Genomic DNA, 18,763 nt, shown 5'->3' on the forward strand with positions numbered 1-18,763 from the left:
TTAGGAGACTGGTCTTGGCTGCAAGCACATTGGTTTCAAAACTTAAAATAGCTTATTGTAAATGCGGTATAGCACACGGCAATAAAGAGAGGTGCAGTGTGATGAGTGGGGGACATCTCAGAACTGTTGGAGGAAAACAGAGAAAGGAAAGGCAACACAAGCAAGAAAAAATGTTCCATACCACAAATAATATATGGCGATTTTACTGTATAATATATAGCAAAGCTTAAGATTAACTGGTGTACTTTTCTAGTTCAAGATCATATAACGTTATAGACAAATGCGAAACACACATCTATGGAGGTCTCTATCAACCACAACATCTCAACGATCCTGAGCAGAGAGTATCCAAACTAAGTGTATTAGAAACATACCATCAACGCACATCTCTGAGAACACGTGAGCGGGACTATCAGCATGGCTACTCTAGTGTGCGGTCGATTAGTCGTGACTACGATGTGTTGTAAGTAGTGAGCTAGCTACCTGGTTACCAGCGAAACGATATGTCCAGCTGCTACTGTGATGAAGATGAGACTATGAACATCTGTTAAATCATTGTGAACAAAGATGTGTAGGAAAAGACTACAAAACGATACTGGGTGTGAAACTTCAATGATGTAATGTTAAGATCCTATTAACGTATTATTGGAAACTGTTGAGGAAGAGATATCGTCAAAGACTGTTTAAGATTTTCTGGTTGATTGTTTGTATTACTAACTCGTAAACTGTGGAAACGAGATGCAAAATCGGTAACTACACACAGACGCAAATTCTGCAGGAAGTGTGTTTTTAAACAGATAACTTTTGAACTGACACGACTGCGAACACATGGACATGAAATCACAAACTATCCTGGGGCTCTGCTGCGACTTATATTTTTGCTCTTGTCTAAATTAATTGTGTAAGTTTGTGATATATTGTACTTTAGATCTGGATGTTGCTGTTTGTGGCTACACCATGGTATTCATATGACTTGTGTATTGTTCTTTTGATATGTATGTAATTGCAAATATATATAATATAAAGTGTATTTTATAGAAAAGCAACATCTGAGGGCTTGCGTCATTGGCGAGAAGGCGTGAAGCCAATGACTCGCCTTCCTCCCGTCGCCGGACCTGCAGTTCCCGAGGCCGTGATGCACAGACTTCATTTGTCGCGCAGGCGTTAATTATGCCGATGTCGACGTCGAGCTGCGGGTGCCTCCCGATTTACTGGCTGCCGTGCTCGAGTATCTGACATGTCAGAGATCACTCGAGTGGACCGGGCGAACGCTCGCTCGCAGACATACAGAAGACCCGTATTAGTCTCGTCAGTCTGCAGCTGCCGTCGTAACGACGAGCGAGTCTCAAAAAACTGCTCAGGAGGATGTCACCATCGCTCAGCGGTGAGCGTTTGCTGCCCAACATTCAGGACGCTGTCTGTTGTCCTGCGTGCCAAGCACGCGAGAATGGCGCGTCAAGACCAAGCTATAAACTGTTTCTCTTTTAATTACTGGACATTATATCTCAATGGCTCTTTATAAGAGCTCACCCACACATCTACTACGCGACAAGACAGTGCAGTTTTTCTTCCTTTATAGCCACCTCAAAAGAAAGGCGGCGTTTGATCGACGGTGATTGTCGTGTGCACTTGTAGAGTGAACACAACAAGGCAAAGCACAGCTCCACATGTCCGGCGTATGTATACTGAGATATAGTGTTTGAAGTTCCTATGTACTCGAAACACATGTAAGTTGCATAGGAACACACCCTCTTTTCCTTTTCTAGTGAACGTCTGTATAAGGGCGCGGGGTCGGGTTAACAGGTAGAATGTAACAGCAAGGTATAATAAAGAACTGCACAAAAATCAGAATAACGTTACACCACACGTGTAAGAAGGTGAGAGGGGTGAAAAGATGCGTATAGTCGCGCTACTAACGACAGAAGCCCGCTCTCACGGCGTTGGAGCGCACTGTCTTCGTGACTTTGAAAATAGGGTAGAGCGCGAGCAGAAGACGCCAATAGCGTATAGACTGATGGCGTGTGCCTCAGCCGTCCACATGGAGACGCGCGCTGCTACATTCAGGACGCCCAGAGGGCGAGAGAGCAGCTCGAAAGCCATAAAAGAGAAAAGCGTCGAGTGTCGCGCGATTTCATCTTTTTGTCTTTGCGTAGGTCAGAGTAGCGTTCGAAGCCATGGCCTTTTCTAAGAAGAACTCAAGCAGCACCGCCCGTAATCCACCGGGGGTAAAGCTCCGCGGAAGCAGCTGGCTACAAGGCTGCGCGCACGCCAAGAGCGCTCCGTGCTACCGGTCGCGCGTCAAGAAGGCTCACCGTTACAGGCCCGGATACCGTGGCTCTCAGGGAGCTCCGCCGATACGTTACCAGAAGTCCACAGAATGCTGCTCATCCGTCAAGCTGCCTCTTCCCTACAGTCGGCTCTGGGGCCTGGTGAGATCGCCTCAGGACTCAGAGACCGATCTCCGCTTCCAGAGCTCTGCGCGTCATGGCTCGAAGGATGCGAGCGAAGGGCGCGATATACTTGGTGGGTCTGTTCGAGGAAAAAAGCTGAGCGCCATCCACGCCAAGAGAGTCACCATCAGCCTAAGACATCCACGCTGGCCGCCGTATCCGCCACGTGAGAGCGCGCTTAAATTAAAAAGGACGCGCTCACAAAATGTTCCCAAAAAAACACCCCAAAAGGCTCTTTTAAGAGCCACATAAGCGTTTCAGGTCCAAAAGAGTAAGTTTCCTAGCGAACTGCTAGCTATCGTAAGTGCTGTGTGTAATATAATCTAATACTGTTAATTTCTCACTTCTGCAGCAGCTCTGTGGTTTTCTGTTGTGGGATTATGTTACAACTTTAAGAATGATCATGTAATCGGTGTTTTATATGTGTCTATGATGAAATTTTATATATATTATATAATAATAATATATATGGAACGAGCAGATGTTTTGAACAAAAAACTTGTGTATCACATTTATATGCCAGTTTCAAACAAATATGGTCTAATTGTAATGCATTAAAAGTTGCATGAGGATGTGAATAATAATCCCCTGCACCCCTCCCACCAGGCAGACGTTTTTTAAAGTGACAACTTTGAATTTCGGAAAACAAAGTCATGGGTGCATATCATCTTTGTATTCACAATTCTAGCTTTTTACCTACAATTACTTTTTCATGCTTTGTGTGTGTGTTTATGTTTTGTATTGAAGGCCTTCCAGAGTCAGTGGAGTCAGAAGAGACTCAAAAATAAACAAAATCAAAGGTTAAGTACATGTCCGCAGAGGTAGCATGTAGGTAGAGCTGAGTGGTTCAGGCAGGATTCGTAGGTAGGTAAATTTTAGAGCATTGCATTAAACTCTATCTCAGTGCTGACACAGTTTTATTTATTTTTCTCTCCCATTACCAATTCTTTGACTACAGTGACACCTGATTCCAAGCTCACAATGATTAGAACTGGATCAGGGGTGGTGTGGGAGGTGAAATATATGGAAACATGAGTGTTTGTGGGTGGCGTGGCGTTCAAAGCAAATAATGAAACCCCCATGAGGACTAAGGCAATGGCTTTTAGATTTGTGATAAGGTGAGGACTGTGATAAAAGTTAGTACTATATCTAGGCATCAGGTCAAACAAAGAAGTAGAATGAGTCAAAATAAGAATGGAGCAGGCTTAGAGCTTTTGACTGAAGCTCAGGAAGTCAATGAGCAAGTACCTATCAACCGGACACATCCAAGGCTTGAGTTAGAGTCATAGTTAAAAGTTCGATAAGAGTGAGTAGAAAGTGAGCATTATACAGCATAGGCAAAGATGATGAGTGAAATGAGAGTAAGTATATCTAGGTAGAAGCCGGCTTAGCTCTGTGATGTAGAAGCAGGTTTGATTTGGAATCATTGTGTAGTTGGAGTAAGTAAAGTTAGCCTTAGGCTAATATGATAAAGTGCCAGTGAGTACAGGTAGGTGAAGAGGGATATAAAGACCTGCTGTTAGAGTAAGCAAAAGATAGTTTACATAGGTTTATCACTAAGCCTTTGCCGTCAACAGTAGTCACAGTAACATAGGTAACTAGTGGAGCGACAGGCTCTCAGGCTAATTACAGAAGTAGGTGAGAAAGTTATTGGAGTGGTCAGGCTAATGATGAATATAGAGGATATTTTTATTTTGACACATAAGAGCCTCAAGGCTAATGCAAAGTGTTACAGTGGTGTACAAAGTTAGGTCTGGGCCTCAAACTCTACTGGGTTGGAGGTGTAAAACAGGTGCAGGCAAATACCTGTAGTTTATTGTGTAGTAGAGCTAGACCGATGGGGGCTGATGATATAGGTTTAGAGAGAACAGTAGAGTAGAATACTGGATCTAGGGCTCGAACATAGGCCGTATTGATGAAGTCAGAGTAAGCAAAATGGGCTTCAATCTAGGGCCACAAGGCTTATGCTGAGGTTATAAAGTAAACTAAGAACAGGTTAATAGCCAGGGCTTGGCTCGATCACATATGAGTTGGCTGTAATGAACGATGGTATAGAGGGCAAGTGTACGGACACCAATGATGAAGTTCTGATGTGAAATAACAGAAGGTACAGGGCAAGGCCGCACATGCTCATGATAACGTTCAGCAAAGCAAAGGGTGGTTCTACAAGCTACGCTTCACGGCACTTTATCGTAGTGAACATGAGGAAGCCCACGGGCACATTAGCTTCCCTGTGACGGTTATTTTTCCTACTGAGTCTTCATCGTAAGCCTTTATGGTACATATGTGTATGTACCTCCCCTTTCAGTCTAACTGCATCATGAGGATGAGGAGAACAAACTCTACATCTGTTTGTATTTACTATAAGTCTACAGTGGAAGGCTAAGTTCAAATAGTGAAAACAGGTTATGAAGCTAGGCTTGGGCTTTTATGGTAGCTAAAGTGAATGAAAAGAGGAACCTAACAAGACATCATGCGTAGGATGAAGCTGGAGAGATAAACAAGTAGCTACAGAGTGATGCCCTAAGTTATGTGAAGTCAGAGTGAGCAAAAACTAGTTTAGAGATGGTTTGAAGTCAGAGAAAGTAAGTAACGGTGATTTTACACGCGAGGTCTCTGGCATGTGAAGGTATAGTTACCTAGTCTGTGTGTGTTGTTGGTGTGTGTGTGTGTGTGTGTGTGTATCATGAGCTAGGCTTAAGCTTATGAATGTTAGAAATCTATTATAGCAAGCAATAAGTAGTTTTTAGGAGCTAGGCCATAGCCATATGATGAAATACAAAGACAAGTAACAAGGAGGTACATGAGGTTAGATATAAATATAAAAGAAGTCTAGGTGGAGACTAGCTACTAATCTGCATCCGGCTGAATGCAGACAGGATTATGCTAAAAATATTGGGTTAAGAGCTAAGAAACGGATGTAAAATAGGTACAGAAAGAAACCATTAAGCTGAGAGATAAAGTTACAGTAAGCGAAAGGAGGCTGGCATGCATTGCAAATAGATCAGGCTTATAAGCAAACGGTAGTTTAGAGTGAGGATATGGCTCTGCTGATGTTAGACTGAAGGATAATATAAAAGTCAGTTTACTTGCTAGGCCATGGGCTAATATTAGTAGCATGGTGAAGTTCGGAGTTGGGCATGATGTAGTTAACATGAAGAAAGAGCGTGATTAAAGTAAAAGCAGGTACAGAGCACAGCAATAGACTTCTATAGGAAGCTAGAGAAAGCAAAAAGGAAGGTCTTGACAGCTATGCCTCAGGCTTATAGTGATGGTAGTAAGGTTAGCAATAGATGTAGAGTTAGGCCTTAGAGGATTTCTGAAGAATTTGGAGGCAAGCAAAATAAGCTTTCCAGCTAGGCCTCAGACCGTATTGTAGTCAGAGTATAGTGTACGAGAGTTTAGCGCTAGGCCGTCTTGGCTTCTGGTGTCAGTTACGACTGACAACTCACCAGTATACCATAGAGTAAGGAGATATTGTAGGTTAGAGCCTCGGATAAAGTTGCTATGGTGAAAAGTAGAGAATCCTTAAGGTAGTTAGGACAGGTCTTAGGGTCTTTGATGAAGCAGAGAAGCAAACGAAAGCTTCCACAGCACAAGGTCTCAGGCTTTATTTAATATTGTTAGTTGGAGTGTATGTAAGAGTAGATTTCGAATAGTGAAATGAGTTAGTCAGCTGGAATAAAAGGATTTTTTTTTTTTTTTTTTTTCATTTGAACCTAGATGAAGTTGAGTAAGTGAACAAGGAGGCTATAGCTAGGCCTTGTGCCACATATTGTAGAGATCAAAATAAAAATAAAAATTTGTTCAGTGCAACGGCCTTCATGAGGAAGTTGAGAATAAAGCCACAACCTTAAGACCCAGCTGTATAGGTCCTATTTACTACTATATGATAATGTTTAAGTCAAGGACTTATGAGAAAGTGTAAGCAACAGTAGCCTTATCAGCTTGTTCCTGGATTCATAATATAATTAGAACTTAAGAAGGAGCCTATAGAGCTAGGCCTATAGTTTATGATTGTAAAAGGTGAGTTCTGTTAGACGCAAGGCCTCTTTAAGCGGCGTGTTAATTATAAAATTCTTCATATAATTATGATTATTCTCCTAGCTCAAGTCAAAAGTTATTTATATAACAGCGAGCATCAGCAGAGATCAGGCAATATCGCCCCAGCGGCCGCTCGGCTTACTCGTGTGCTACATCGCTCCAAGAAGCTCGTGTAACCCTAATTCAACGGGGCGCTCGGCCGTCGGAGTTCAGCCTACACGCCCTCGCCAGAGCTCCCCCGAACGCGCCGTGGAGCATCTCCGAAGGCTCACGCCCGCCGTTTGCACCGTTTAATCACAGGAATTATTGCGCCTAAAATACACAACAGTGTCTCAGGTCAAGGACAAGGAGCGGCGTGTAAGTGTCTCGCCGACAATCACAGAAAGCTACTGGCTAGCAGGCGGCTACGACTTGGACAAGGAACAACTTCCCGCGTCAAGATCGCCGTCAAGAACCCTCGTGACGAGAGGACACTCTGTGCAGACCAAGGCACCGGCGCTTCCGGCTCTATCAACTCACCAGAGAACAAGCCGAGCCAAAGCAGACAGGCGGTCGAAGAAGCGAGAAAGCAAGAAGCGGCGCTGCTAGAAGCCTCTTTCCAGAGAAGGTAGCGGCGAAGAAGCCGCGCGCCGCTAAGAAAGTCGCCAAAGTCGCCCAAGAAAGCCAAGAAGCCACGGCGCGCCCCGAAGAAGGCGGCAAGAGCACCGAAGAAAGCGAAGGCGGTCAAGCCCAAGCGCGCGAAAAAGGCGCCCCTAAGAAGAAGTAAAAGCACCCTTGAACCTTCTTGTCGTGTTTTCTCACTCAAAAATGGCTCTTTAAGAGCAGCTACCACCCATATTCTCATCAAGAGCCAGTTTTCATTCTCCGCGCAAAAGTCTTCATTACTGGAATATCATATAAGAATATATACCAGACTCGATACAATAAGTGAGCTGCATTTGTAGTACATGGATGAGAATGGGACGAGGGAATGGGATAGGAATATACAGTGAGGGAAAACACAGAGCACGCAGTATACGTTCTTTGTTTCTCTCACTCACACCACACACACACAGACACGCGCAGCACGAAGGGGTGTCGGGAGAAGCGGGTACTGTGGACAAGAACGGTGGCTGGGACCTCCAGAGTGTGACGCGCTAATACGATTGGGTTGAGAGTTGCATATCAGCCAATAGAAACGCAGCCGCTTTAGCTATATAGACAGGCGTTGGCGCACCGGCACTCTTACTTCAGCCTTAGTTGGCAGACTTGATATAGAAGCGCAAATATGAGTGGAAGAGGCAAAACCGAGTGGTAAGGCGTAGGGCTTGAAAGCCAAGACTCGCTCCTCCCGCGAGCTGTGCGCAGTTCCTGTGGGCACTCGCGTGTGTCACAGACTTCTGCGCAAAGAACTTACATGCCGAGCGTGTTGGCGCCGGGCGCTCCGTCTACTGGCTGCCGTGCTCGAGTATCTGTGACTGCTGAGATCCTCGAGTTGGCCGGAAACGCGCTCGCGACAACAATGAAGACCCAAGTATCATTCATCGTCATCTGCAGCGATCTGGCCGTTCGTAACGACGAGGAGCTCATACCAAACTGCTCGGAGGAGTCACCATACGCGCTCAGGGTGGCGTACTGCCCAACATTCAGGCGTCTGTTGCTCTCAAGAGACGAGAAGGTGGCTAAGGACACAAGTAAATGCGTGTTTTTTGTTTTTTGTGTTTTTGTTTACGTAAATCTAAAGGCTCTTTTAAGAGCCACTCACTTCAGCGACAACGTGCTTTTTTTTTACTTGTCACCCCCGCCCCCCCCACCCCCCCCCCCCCCCCCCGCCCCCCCCCCCTCCCCCCCCACCCACCCCCCCACCCCACCACCCCTATCCCACCCCACCCCCCTACCCCCCCCCCCCACACCACCTCCCCCCTCACCAATCAGTTATGATTACTGTTTATGTGAGCGTGAAATAAAAAGACACAGCACCCCCACGTCCCCGACTGCATACTGAATGTTTAGAAGCCTCTATCCACTCATCCTGAAGCAAACTGAAACTCAGACGTTCCATATAATGACGCCAGTTCAGGAGTAACGCGTGTAAGATATAGGAAAATAATTTCGAATTTCCAAGTAATCCTGAAAAGCTCTGCATGTTAACAAAAACAAGGCTGTGATGCAGAAGCCCGCCACGCCGTTGGAGCAAAGTCTCGTTTTTTTTGTCAAAAATTGGCGCGAAAGAAGACGCACAATAACGCTTAGCCTGTGTTTGGACGGCTGTCACAATGGGAGGCGGGCACATTCAAGACGCCACAATGAGAGGCGAAAGCTCCAGTGCTATAAAGAGCCGTCATGCGCGCATGAGTTTATTCTTTCTTTTCCCGAGAATTAGTGAGTTCGAAGACATGGCAAGAACCAAGCAGACCGCCCGTAAATCCACCGGTGGTAAAGCCCGAGAAAGCAGGTTGGCTACATAAGGCTGCGCGCAAGAGCGCTCCGGCTACCGGCGGCGTCAAGAAACCTCACCGTTACAGGCCCGGTACCGTGGCTCTCAGAGAGATCCGCCGTTACCAGAGTCCACAGAGCTGCTCATCCGCAAGCTGCCCTCCAGCGCCTGGTGCGGGAGATCGCCTCAGGACTTCAAGACCGATCTCCGCTTCCAGAGCTCTGCCGTCATGGCTCTGCAGGAGGCTAGCGAGGCGTACTTGGTGGGTCTGTTCGAGGACACTAATCTGTGCGCCACCACGCCAAGAGAGTCACCATCATGCTCAAGGACATCCAGCTGGCCCGCCGTATCCGCGGAGAGCGCGCTTAGATAATCGGTGCTCACGATTTCCTCAAAAGGCTCTTTTAAGAGCCGCCTAACTGTGTCCAGTCCAAAAGAGCGAGTCTGTAGCGAGCTCAAGAGTTCTTTTGTGTCGTGATGCGCTGACTCTTGTAGTAAGAGATGAGAATGAACTCGTCATCGATGGAGCTTGGTCGCCACCGTGTGGTCAAAATGTGAACCCGCAAGTAGCAGAATAAGATACTTTTGTAAAGTGTGGAAATATTGAGTTACTGAGTGACTTCCTGAGTTACTGTGTTTGTGAGGCTCCGTAAATAAAACGAGGAATAAAATGATACTCATTTTAGAGTAATTACAACCAAACCACATCATTTCATACAGTAGATCAACGTTTACAATAAGGAGTTTGATTTTGCATTTATTATACTTAGGACGATGTTTGTGACGTTAAAAATGAGAAAATACAGTCTTTTAAAAGTTAAAAAATAGAAATATAAAACATCATAAAATCATGATTTAAACATAAATATGAAATATATTGTACTCATGTATAAATACACATACTTATGATGTTTTAGTATAATTCCAATAATTTTTTGTTGTTGTTTTTGTTTTGTTTTTCTGTTAATTAAAAATTAATTTTATTCCAGTCATGGAATAAATTTTGGTTTATTTTCCCTGTTCTTCTTTCTTTGTACTTTGACCCATTTTTGTCTTAGGATGTCATGTGATTTAAAAGGCTATGAAACACTACTAATACTGACAATGATAAAGTAATAGTTATAATAATCAGTGTTATTTATTACTTTGTGTTTGAGGAGTAAATCACAAAAAAATGCCTCTGTTTCTGAGATTCCCCCACAGAGGTAGAACAAAGCACAATCATGTCTTCATGTAACTTTAATATGTCTAGTATTATAATAAACGATTTTGTACAACATAGTAAATAATCATTTTATATGTATTTACTCTATTCTGTGATACATAACAATAAATAAATAACATCTAAATACAAAAATACAATATGACAGGCCAACAAGAAAATCATTTCTCATTTCAGCATCAAACATCAGCATAAAGTTTTATTTTTGTTTTTATATTTCTTTCATTAAATGTATAAATGTATTCAGCTCTTTGTTAGATGATTCCGTCTCACCGAACAGGAAAGCCGAGATATTAAACCTTATTTCCGAGATGAAGGCTGTCCAGTAAGTCACAGCAGCAGGTCCACATGTCCAAAATGTTCACTGAGGTAAAGAACCCAAACTGGCATCTTGGTGAAGCACCTGCCTTCACTCTCATTTGCAGCCAAGATGGAGGTCCAGGAACTCACCACAATGACCGCAGTATCAAGTCTTTACTGATCACCTTTCCAGAGACCACCAGACAACAAGCACCAGGGTGGGCAGTGAGTCTGTTCACGTGCTGTATGAAATCCACAGACACATCAGAGGCAGAAACACCAGCTAATGAGGAAACAGCAGCCGGGCCTTCTGTGGCTTTAACACCACGTCTGCAGGTGGCAGTCCCGCCTCATTTGGAGCAGAACTGAGTTCTGGATCAAATGAAACACTTACGGTTGTGAGAGGAAGTGTGAGCTGCGTTAAAGAGGAGCTGAAAGAACTGTAGACAGTCTGTGAAGGTCAGTGAGCTCAGTGCTGAGTAATATAGGGGTACCATGTGACGGTGAACCTGTTCAGTCATTAATGAGTGAGTCTGAAAGAGCTGAGCTCAGATTTGATCAAACTGACTCTCCCTTTAAAATCAATTATACTTTATAAAAAATACCACCAGCTTCTCATCTGAATTTTCTGTTCCACCTTAAGTGGAGCTGCAGCTACACTGAGGTGCCTTAAATGTAGAACTAATAATGAAAGTTGGAGCATAATATGGAGCAGCATTAGCTCACCTCAATATATGTTTTAATTCACCTTAATAAATACAGTAATTTACCTCAATAAATGCAAGATTTTTCTTTTTTAAATACTGCAGAATGATATGTGATTTTTGAGGCTGCATTAAAGAACATTCTTCTGATTTCCTGGATGTTTGTCCTCAAATCTTCATCAGTTTGGAAAAGCTTTCATGAATTTGGTTCCAGATTACATTAATTTGTCTAGCTGTCTGACTGCAGATGTCAAAGCTGTCTCTGGCTGAGCGGGAGATGATGAAACAAACAATATGTGAAAAGGTTTTTGCACCCCACCTGGCACTCTCTTTAAACTAGAGTGTCAGAGGACAAAAAAGAGGAACTGGACTCACTTGAATCAAGGAAGTTAAAGTATGAAAGTATCAAAATTAGACCAAATATAATTATACTAAACATGATGACGATCCAACAAACCCAAATCACACAAATGGCTCTGATTAATATTTAATATTTATCATTATGTTTGATAAAAATGCCCAGTTTTGAAGTGTTTATTATGGATTAAGAAGTCTGTAAGAATAATATAATGCCGAAATATATGAACACGAATGTGTGTGTATTATGTACACAGTGTAGTGGAATGTTTTATGTACGAATAAATCTCTCATGCACACGTCACAGATTGTAAAGTTCACACTCCTTATTGTAAAGTTAGTAGTGTAGTGTGTGAAGTAACTAAATAATTGTGTGTTTTGTTCAGTGAGCGTTCCTCCGTTACTGTGAGCCAATGAAAAATGAAATGAAAATGAAAAAAAAATAAAATAAATGATGATGATGAGCTCAACGTATGAGGCTTTACTAACTAGTTGGGAAAAAAAACGTAAAAGATTTTGTTTACTATATAGATTTTCCCCAGCCTCAACCAAATATTGACCTCTGCTTTGCTCTGAGTGCTGTTTCAAAGGCTCTGAAGTAGAGCTGAGTATTATTCTTCGAAAGCTTTTGTTGGTTTACTTGATGTATTGAAGTGAGATTCTCATGAGTACCTCAGCATGATGATGATGATGATGATGATATTCATTTAAAAAATATTGTACTAAATATATTGAGAATATAGATATTTTCTAATTCATTTGTTGGACATCTTAAATGTAAGCAGTCTTATCCAACATCCCTGCAGCATCTCCCACTTTATTTAAGGTTCTAATGTTCAGTTTCTGTTGAAGCTGTTTAAGAGAGCTGTTCCTGATTATTAGTCGATCATTACTGTTCTACATAAACACCTCTCAACCCCCGCCCTCCCGCCCCTTTCCACGCAAAAACAGCCCCAAGCCCAAAGTTTTCCCAGGGGAAACACTGCATTCCTAGCAATGTGCTGTAACAGTAATCCTTGTTGTCTTTGTTGATCGGCCCTTGCCTGGCACTTTTTGACTTTATCTTGACCCTTGAATTGTCTCTTATTTTGAATTGCTCTCCGCAGAACTTGTCCTTTCATTCTGCAGCTTCACATTCCCCCCCGCAGCACAGGAAGCCCTCAGCCAGGGATCCACTGAGAAGACCACAGGGCGAATATACGTTTTCAAACAAAGAGATGACAGCGATAAACCAGACAACGTTGGGATTGTCCTCGAGGGTCAGGTGGTGTTGGAGGAGTTGGATAACGTTGCATTAGCTGCTGCCGTGTTGTTGGTCTAATGTCTGCTCTGAACCTAAACTGCCCTCCTGAACTCAAGTCTACCTTCAAAGTGCTTCAGAAGGCTGTGCTGGAGCTGGAAGGCAGCACTCTCTCCAAGAGAGCCCAAGTCCCTAAAAACAGACTATCACTGAACAGAGGGTAGTTCGGCCTCAGCACTGACCCTTCTACCTCTTTTTGGTCAACATGTATAACATTTGTATCCAAGTGCCTTTTAATATGTAACTGTTACAGTATTTCCCTCTTTCTTGGGTTTGGGGTGATTTTGTTTATGCATTCTTTACTGTAAACGCTGTAATGATGGGAGAAAGACATTATAACTGTTTCAGAGCTCTTAAACATTAATGGAGCATTTATTATCAACAAATTCCCAAAACTACATCTACAGCAAATTGTACTGCTTTGCTTGATAACATTTGACCAGTTGTATCCACTGCTTTCTTTAAAATAAACTCAATTTTATGACTCAGTAGTGTCAGATTTACCCAAGGTTTGGTCGATTTAACACACTATGTGTACTCCACATAAAGCCAGTTTAGTTTAAAGGTAATAATTGAATACATTTTGCCATGAAGAAAAGCTTTACATTTATATTAAAAAGTCATGCTGGTTTAATAAATTAAAATTTAATGTGTGAAACAGGAAAACATCATTTTGAGTAAACATAACTAATATGTGTAACTGATGTACATATTGTTTTTCAGTGCAGTGAACTGTATTTACATCTTGATCAATACAGTCTTTACAGTTAAATATATGATATAGAAGCTAATATTACTCATATTAATCATTTTGAACACTGACTGAGAGATTAAACTGGATATAAACTCCCTTCATTAAATCAGGCTCTTGTGGGAGTTTATTCAGATCAAAGCAGTTGATCTACAGTGAAATATTATTCTTAGTGTTGTGTTTATTCCAGTTATTATTTCAGCTCAGTTCAGTGGTTCTGTAAGCAATTAAACCCAGTATTTAAGATGTGGTTTAGAACCTGCTGGAGCAGCTTTAAACACTCAGTACTGAGAAACTATCTGGAGAACAGCTTTGAGATTCTGTATGAATTAAATGGAGGATCTGCTTGATTTTCCATGTAAATCCATGGGTGACCTGTCAGGCTCTCGGTGAGCTGGAGTGAAGCGACTCATTCACATCCTAATCCAATGGTTTCATTTTCCATCAGCTGTGTTACTGAAACACTTCTGGCTCTTTATCTGAACCAGCAGAGAGGCTGAGTGAACAAATGTCAACCTCGCAGGAACAGAAGTTTATTGATGAAACATTAGTGTATGATTTTTCATTCTACAATATTGAAAAAATCTCATATTTTATCACATAATCTCACAGTTGATCTAAACCCAACATAGAACCCAGCATAGAGTGGCTGAGTGAATGTGGTGTGGACTGTGTGTAGGAGGGTCGTTGTGTCAGAGACGCTGTAGAAGGACAGAGTTCCTGCTCTGTGATCCACATACACTCCTGTTCTGGAGGATGATGGTCCTGAGATCTCAGTCTGAATGTTGTTGTTTTGGAAAGTGAGAGAGGGAGAAACCTGCAGACTCCAGGACTGACTGTTACGTCCAAACAAACACTCAGAACCCCGTCCTTTCCTGCTGATCCCTTTATATGAGACTGATATGAAAACAGTTCTCTCACTGCTCCACTCAACCTCCCAGTAACAGCGTCCGCTCACACTCTCCTTACACAACACCTGAGGCCAGCAGTCAAATCTCTCTGGATGGTCAGAGAATGACTGGGATTTATTACTGTGCGACACCACTCTGTTCTTCTCAGACAGACTGAGGGAACAATGTGCTGTGTTAGGATGCAGAGTCAACTGACAGAAATCTAAATAAAAAGAAAATAAAGAGAATGAACATTTCATATTTTTTGTGAACAGAACTTAGCGGTGTTTGAGAGAGTTTGTGTGTGTGTGAGTGTGTGTGTGTATGTGTGTGTGTGTGTGTGTGTGTGTGTGTGTGTGTGTGTGTGAGTGTGTGTGTGTGTGTGTGTGTGGGTGTGTGTGTGTGTGTGTGTGTGTATGTGTGTGTTTGTGTGAGTGAGTGTGTGTGTGAATGTGTGTGTGCATGTGCGTGTGTATGTGTGTTTGTGAATGTGTGTGTGTGTGTGTGTGTGTGTGTGAGTGTGTGTGTGTGAGTGTGTGTTTGTTACTCATACACTGCAGAAAATCTGCTCTGGTTTTTGGTTCTGATGATAAAATCTGAACTGCTGCAGCTGTGGAGACACACACACACACACACACACACACAATCAATAGAATAGAATAGAATAGAATAGAATAGAGTGAATGAGTGAGATAAAAATGATCATGTTTAAAGTTGAATGTGTTTATTTTGTTTCAGTAGGAACTCTGATCTTTTTATGTGTAATTTATGCATAATGGACTTTGGGAAGATCAGTCACTGTTAGCAAGAAGAGTAATAAAGAAGAATAAACTAATTTCATAATGTTGAATTTTCTTGCTTTTGTGGTCTGACACTGTATGACAGACTGAGTATGTTTACATGAAGGTAATAGATAGATAGATAGATAGATAGATAGATAGATAGATAGATAGATAGATAGATAGATAGATGCATCATCATCACCATCATCATCATCATCATGCTGAGGTACTCATGAGAATCTCACTTCAATACATCAAGTAAACCAACAAAAGCTTTCGAAGAATATTACTTAGCTCTACTTCAGAGCATTTGAAACAGCATTCAGAGCAAAGTAGAGGTCAATCTTTGGCTGAGGCTGGGGAAAATCTATATAGTAAAAACAAAAAAAAATCTTTTTAATTTTTTTTCCCAACTAGTTAGTAAAGCCTTATAAGTTGAGCTCACCATCATTTTCATTTTCATTTCATTTTTCATTGGCTCACAGTAACGGAGGAACGCTCACTGAACAAAACACACAATTATTTAGCTACTTCACACACTACACTACTAACTTTACAATAAGGAGTGTGAACTTTACAATCTGTGACGTGTGCATGAGAGATTTATTCGTACATAAAACATTCCACTACACTGTGTACATAATACACACACATTCGTGTTCATATATTTCGGCATTATATTATTCTTACAGACTTCTTAATCCATAATAGTGTTTCTTTATATTCAGATCAGCCTAGATAAACAAACATTGATTTACAATTATGAAATATTTTCTTAAATTAAGATGAATTGTATCGCAGTTAATACATTTCTTTCTTTCTTTCTTTCTTTCTTTCTTTCTTTCTTCCTTTCTTTTGTACGTTGGGCAATTTTTGACGTTTTGTCAGTGATGTGAGTCTTATTTATTTGCGAGCAGTTTTTGCTTTGTGTGTTTTCTCTGTAGTGTCTGTTGTGGGTAGCTCTAAATCTTCTGTGTAAAAAACTTTCTGACAAACAGGGAGATCTCTCATGGCTGATGGCCGTAAGAAGGCTGCCAGTGAGAGCTGTAGTCTGATGGAGCTGCTTTGTGAAAACCACTTTATGCCCTATGCCAAATTGCCAAGAAGAAGAGACTTTAGACCATTTTTGTTCAACTATTATCGCTATATGTGTATGTATATGCTGTCTTTCTTATGCTCTGTCTGTTTATATGTTGAATTGTTGCTAACTAAATAAAGTTTCTAAAAGAAAAAAGAAAGGGCGGTAAAGGTCTCGGTAAAGGAGGCGCTAAGCGTCACCGCAAAGTGCTCCGCGATAACATCCAGGGCATCACCAAGCCGGCTATCCGCCGTCTGGCTCGCCGTGGCGGCGTCAAGCGTATCTCGGGTCTGATCTATGAGGAGACCCGTGGCGTGCTCAAGGTGTTCCTGGAGAACGTGATCAGGGACGCCGTCACCTACACCGAGCACGCCAAGAGGAAGACCGTCACCGCCATGGATGTGGTTTACGCTCTGAAGCGTCAGGGCCGAACCCTGTACGGCTTCGGAGGTTAAACGCTCGACTCGAGCAACGACAAACCTAACGGCTCTTTTAAGAGCCCCCCCCCACACCCCCACCAGAAGAGCTGCTCCTTATGGCCCGTTTTTACTTTAATTTCTTTTATGATGAACGTGATGGTGACCTTAATCTACTACCAGAACAACAGTAGAGAGTGATGGAGAGTATTTTATATTTAGATTGTGTTACTCTGAGTTACTCTAACAGCGTTTTCTGAAACCTGAAGTCGTTTAGTCAGTAAATTTAGCCGTTATTGTTCATTGTCAAAGCATCGCAAGTTCTGCATTTTACAGCAGAAACGTTCAAACGCCAGATCTGTTCTCCAGCAGAACCTGATAGATCTGTTCAAAACCTCTTAGAAGAACCTTATATGCGTTACATGGATCTGTTTAACTCAAACACGGAATGACCTTACAAAGCTGAACTTTATTGAAAAATTCTTTATTCAGATGTTTTTTAGTAAAAAATCAAGACAATCCAGCAGTTTGAAATCTAAAATACACAATAAAAAGTATGATTTATGAAAACAGATGTTTTGTCAGAGCTCAAAATCTCCCAGATGTGTTTAAAAAAGTGACACCGTTTTATGAAAGAGCAATAACAACAAAAAAACACTCCAGCAGAACCAGATAAATCCATTTAAAATTTATGCATTCCGTGTATTTGTTTAACTCTGAAACACGGACTGACTTTTGGAGAAATACATTTTCAATAAAGGTTAGTTTTGTAAGTAAGATGTGTATTTTGTTTGTTTGTTTGTTTTGTTTTAAATCAAGACAGTCCAACAGCAATTTAAGATCTAAAATGCACAATGAAAAACATGATTTATGAAAATGTATTAACTGTTTTCGCAGAACTAAAAACCACTCAAAATGTTTAAAAATGTGACACCGTTTTATGAAAGTAACAAAAAACCACTTGCTTATATTTCGAATTAGCCTGATCGGGACAAATGTGTTGTAGAGGACACACGGTAGATAAGAATGCGCGGGAAAGTGAACAAAGGGAAGGTCTTTAGCTGGGAGGAGGAGGAGGAGGAAGTTGGGCGAGAGCTGGGAGTTCCCCTTGAGACAAGTCGTTGATTGTTGTCCAATGACCGTTTGACAGCGTTGTGAAGGCGGAGCTTGGTCGGTTTTGAATATCGGAGTGTAAATTAGTCGGTGCCGGCCGCTTCTTCTCATTTTTCAGTCTTACTCGAAAAGGAGAGCCATGCCTGAACCCGCAAAGTCCGCTCCGAAGAAGGGCTCCAAGAAAGCCGTGACCAAGACGGCCGGCAAAGGAGGCAAAAAGCGCAGAAAGTCCAGGAGGGAGAGCTACGCTATCTACGTGTACAAGGTGCTGAAGCAGGTCCACCCCGACACCGGCATTTCCTCCAAGGCGATGGGCATCATGAACTCGTTCGTCAACGACATCTTCGAGCGCATCGCCGGTGAGTCGTCCCGTTTGGCTCATTACAACAAGCGCTCCACCATCACGTCCAGGGAGATCCAGACCGCCGTGCGCCTGCTTCTTCCCGGTGAGCTGGCCAAGCACGCCGTGTCCGAGGGCACCAAGGCCGTCACCAAGTACACCAGCTCCAAGTAAGAAGTGAGGAAGACTTGATCAACCCAACGGCTCTTTTAAGAGCCACCCAAGATTTCGCTTAAAGAGCGTTCTTTTTGTGGTGTGTTTGTGTATACATGTATGTATATGTGTATATAATAGAGAGACAGAGACAGATTTGTATGCACAAAAAAGTACGTACAAACATTTTTGATGTTGTGTGCGTTGGTGCATTTGAAGGCCTTTCAGAGTGGAGTCAAGATTTGTGCATGTCCTGCGGTAGCTATAGTTAGTAAGTTTTAGGTTTGATTTTAAGGGACAGGAAGAGTTGGATTTTCCTTCGCACTGCACATAAAAAAATCATTAGTAATCAAAAGTGCAATTATAGGAAAGCGCCGGGCTCGACATAATGATCGAGTTTTGCATTTACATGGATGAAAACAGGGTCGTGAATACGTTTTTTATTTC

At 42.3% G+C, this 18,763-nt stretch overlaps 1 protein-coding gene across 1 annotated transcript; it reads left to right on the forward strand.

Moving 5' to 3' along the window:
• The first annotated feature begins 17,954 nt into the window (after positions 1 to 17,954).
• LOC118814669 (histone H2B-like) lies at positions 17,955 to 18,356 on the forward strand. The gene has a single exon (XM_036580376.1). The coding sequence runs from the start codon at positions 17,963 to 17,965 to the stop codon at positions 18,335 to 18,337; it is 375 nt and encodes a 124-aa protein (XP_036436269.1). The 5' UTR covers positions 17,955 to 17,962; the 3' UTR covers positions 18,338 to 18,356.
• Positions 18,357 to 18,763: the final 407 nt, after the last annotated feature.

Source organism: Colossoma macropomum, unplaced genomic scaffold (assembly GCF_904425465.1).
Source record: "Colossoma macropomum unplaced genomic scaffold, Colossoma_macropomum, whole genome shotgun sequence".
In the NCBI taxonomy this organism is placed as follows: Eukaryota; Metazoa; Chordata; class Actinopteri; order Characiformes; family Serrasalmidae; genus Colossoma; species Colossoma macropomum.